This window comes from Triticum aestivum, chromosome 3D (genome assembly GCF_018294505.1).
Source record: "Triticum aestivum cultivar Chinese Spring chromosome 3D, IWGSC CS RefSeq v2.1, whole genome shotgun sequence".
In the NCBI taxonomy this organism is placed as follows: Eukaryota; Viridiplantae; Streptophyta; class Magnoliopsida; order Poales; family Poaceae; genus Triticum; species Triticum aestivum.
Genome location: NC_057802.1, coordinates 80,544,447 through 80,547,743, shown reverse-complemented (window position 1 = coordinate 80,547,743; position 3,297 = coordinate 80,544,447). Strand labels below are relative to the sequence as shown.

At 52.4% G+C, this 3,297-nt stretch overlaps 1 protein-coding gene across 1 annotated transcript; it reads left to right on the top strand.

Annotated features, from left to right (window-relative positions):
- Window positions 1-1,099: 1,099 nt before the first annotated feature.
- LOC123076170 (aspartic proteinase CDR1-like) lies at window positions 1,100-2,482 on the top strand. The gene has a single exon (XM_044498559.1). The coding sequence runs from the start codon at window positions 1,100-1,102 to the stop codon at window positions 2,480-2,482; it is 1,383 nt and encodes a 460-aa protein (XP_044354494.1).
- Window positions 2,483-3,297: the final 815 nt, after the last annotated feature.

The window sequence follows — 3,297 nt, the reverse complement described above, 5'->3', positions numbered from 1 at the left end:
ATGCTAAATGGAGGACGCGCTCCATGGAGCCATTTATTTTGAAATTTTTGAAAACTCATTTTTTTAAGTTTTATTTTTTTAAAACACACGCATTCATAAGGATTTACAGTACATGTTATAGGTGGCCAAACGGGCCGGGCCAAACAGGGCAGCCCGCGAGCACGCCGGCACGGCCTGCCATGGGCCAGGCACGATATGGGTTAAACGGGGGCCGTGCCCTGCACATGGCACGCCTTGGGCCCTGCCTGGGCACGCGGGCCGGCATGGCACGGCCCGTTTAATTTTTTATGTATTTTCAGAATTTTTTTATATGTGTATACCTAAAATATAGCCCAATAAGCCTAAAAATCAGCCCAACGGGTTGAAAATATGCAGCCCAGCGTGCTAAACGGGCCAACGTGCGGGCCTATTTACTAACTGGGCCGTGCCAGAGCCTGGAGGCACAACACATGGGCTGGCACGGTACGACCCATATAATAATCGTGCCCTTGCATGCCGTGCCGGGCCAGGCACAGTTACGATGGGCCGGGCCGGCCCGTTTGGCCGGGTCTGGTACAATGTGTGTAAAATTTGAAGATGGTGTATACAGTTAGAGCTACAAAAAAAAATAGAAAATCATGATTTAGAAATGGCGAACAATACATGCACGATAAATATGCATGAATTTATGTGTTGCTCTCACTATCATGTATTTCACCGTGAGACTTAACTGTAAAACACATCAATATGATCCGGCGGTTATGATAAATTTTTTCATTCAGTTTAATCGTTGCCGTTGTAAAAGAGTTCATGCCATTTCTCTGGCGAAGGAAAAGAATCAATCAGCTGCCCTGTCTTGCCATCGGAATATTCGCGTCCTAATTAACAAGTAACCGCTAATCATCTTTTAGCACGAACTTAATTACTGCCTTCAAAATCACAAATCTCTCTCCAATTCACCATTACGCACACGGCGGGAAATCAGCAATTCATACCAAATCCTTACATGCCACATTCGCCTCCCCACTTCCCCCTATTAATACGCACCTAGCAGAGGAGGCCATTAGCAAGCGATCAGCAGACCTAACCAACACTGACAGTAAGAAGAGCGAGCCTCACGATGGCGGGTCGCGCTATTTTGCTCATCGTCCTCGTCCTGACAGCGCGCTCGTACGGGTGCACGGCGGCCTACGTAGGCGACGGCGGGTTTAGCGTGGAGTTCATCCACCGGGACTCTGTCAAGTCGCCGCTCCACGACCGGTCGCTCACCCTGCACGACCGCGTGCTTGCCGCCGTGCGGCGTTCCACAGCGCGCCCGTACGCCGGCGGCGATCCTAGCGGCGGCGTGGCCGAGATCGTGTCCACTCCGTACGAGTACCTGATGTACGTCAGAGTCGGCACGCCGCCCACCCGGATGCTCGCCCTCGCTGACACCGGCAGCAACCTCGTGTGGTTCAAATGCAGAAACGGAACCTCTATCTCCGGCGCTCCGCCAGCCGCCGGGGGAGCGCCGGTGAGCCCCGTGTTCGACCTGTCCTCCTCGTCGTCCTACGGCCTTGTGGCCTGCCGGTTGCCCTCGTGCCAGGCGATCTACGGCACGTCCTGCGACGCCAACTCATTCTGCCAGTACCAGTCCTCCTACGGCGACGGCTCCACCACGTCCGGCATCCTCTCCACCGAGACCTTCTACTTCGACGACGCTCCCGGCGGCTGTGTTGGATGCCGCGAGCGTCCGCAGCTGCATCTGTCCAGGGTCAACTTCGGCTGCGCCACGAAAGCGACCGGCAACACGTTCCAACTGGCCGGCTACGTCGGCCTCGGCGCCGGGAACGGCTCCCTCGTGAACCAGATCGGCGCCTTGACGTCGCTCGGCCGGAGATTCGCCTACTGTCTCGCGCCCTTCTACGTCAACGTCTCCTCCATCCTCGACTTCGGCGCCCGCGCCACCGTGACGGAGCCGGGCGCGGTGACCACGCCGCTGATCCCCTCGGCCATGGACGCCTTCTACACTATCTTGCTCACGTCCGTCAAGATCGGGAGCTCGACCATCGCGCCGCCGAAGCCGTACCCCGTCATCGTCGACTCTGGCACGACGCTTACGTTCCTCGACAAGGCGCTGCTGGACCCGATCGTGGAGGAGATCAGTCGGAGCATCAAGCTCCCGCGCAAGCAGTCGCCGGAGAAGCAGCTGGGTCTGTGCTACGACGTGGGCGTGGGCGGTGCGACGCAGGATTGGAAGAAGCATTTCCCGGAAGTGACGCTGGAGTTTGGCGGCGGCGCCGCAATTACGCTGCAGGCGCGGAACGCGTTCGCGGAGCTGCCGGTGGGGACCGTGTGCTTGGCTATGGCGCCGGTGACGGACGATCGGTCGGTGACGATAATCGGGAACATCGCGCAGCAGAACTTCCGGGTAGGCTTCGACCTGGACAAGGGCACCGTCACCTTCGCCGCTGCCGACTGCGCGAGCTCCTACCCCTCTCCTCCCGCCTCTGTCTCTTTGTAGCTAGCTAGCTGATGGAATAGCCATGTAATAATCACTACGTTAGTGTGTTATTAGACAGAAAAAGAAACAAAAACCAGAGCGCTCTTTCTAATTTCATCTCCACGTCTCGTTTTTTTTTCAGGTTTGGATATCCGTGTTTTTTATTTTTCCTAAATTTATAGTATCATTTTTGAAACTTACGTCATGATGATTGTCACGTAATTCTAAATCGATACAGGTGACCAAATAGTGTGGATCCTTCTGGCAAAAAAGAAAAGAAAAGTGTGGATCCATTTGAAATATTAAAATTCAGTCTGGATAAAATCATGATCATCACGGTTGAGTTTGTTTGAAACAAAGAGCCTCGATGAGTACCATAGCAATTTGAGTTGGTGGATCCACGTCCAGATTGAGTTTTCTTATCTTGTCCTACATTGACAAGTATATTCGTGTGTCTCAACGTGAGATACAACCATCACATGTCCCCCAGCCCAACGAGTATGGCTCACTACACCACCGTTTCCACGTCAATTGATAAAACATACATTTTTTTATGCCGAACAAACATTTTATTAATAACAATTGAGTGGTGAATTTTAATACCTCGCATTCGTCGCCAACAACATTTTTGCATTTTTACAACAAATTTGACCTCTGACAATGTCTTCTTTTGTTGCGAAAAAGTTCCAGAACTATCATCAAAGTTCAAAGTACAAACATCTCAAACATAATAAAAATTACATCAAAATTTCAAGACCCTCAAACCTTCAGCAACCATCCGGACACATTTTTCGTGCAATCCAGTCCCGCATCGGCCCGTTGACGCGTCCGGATGT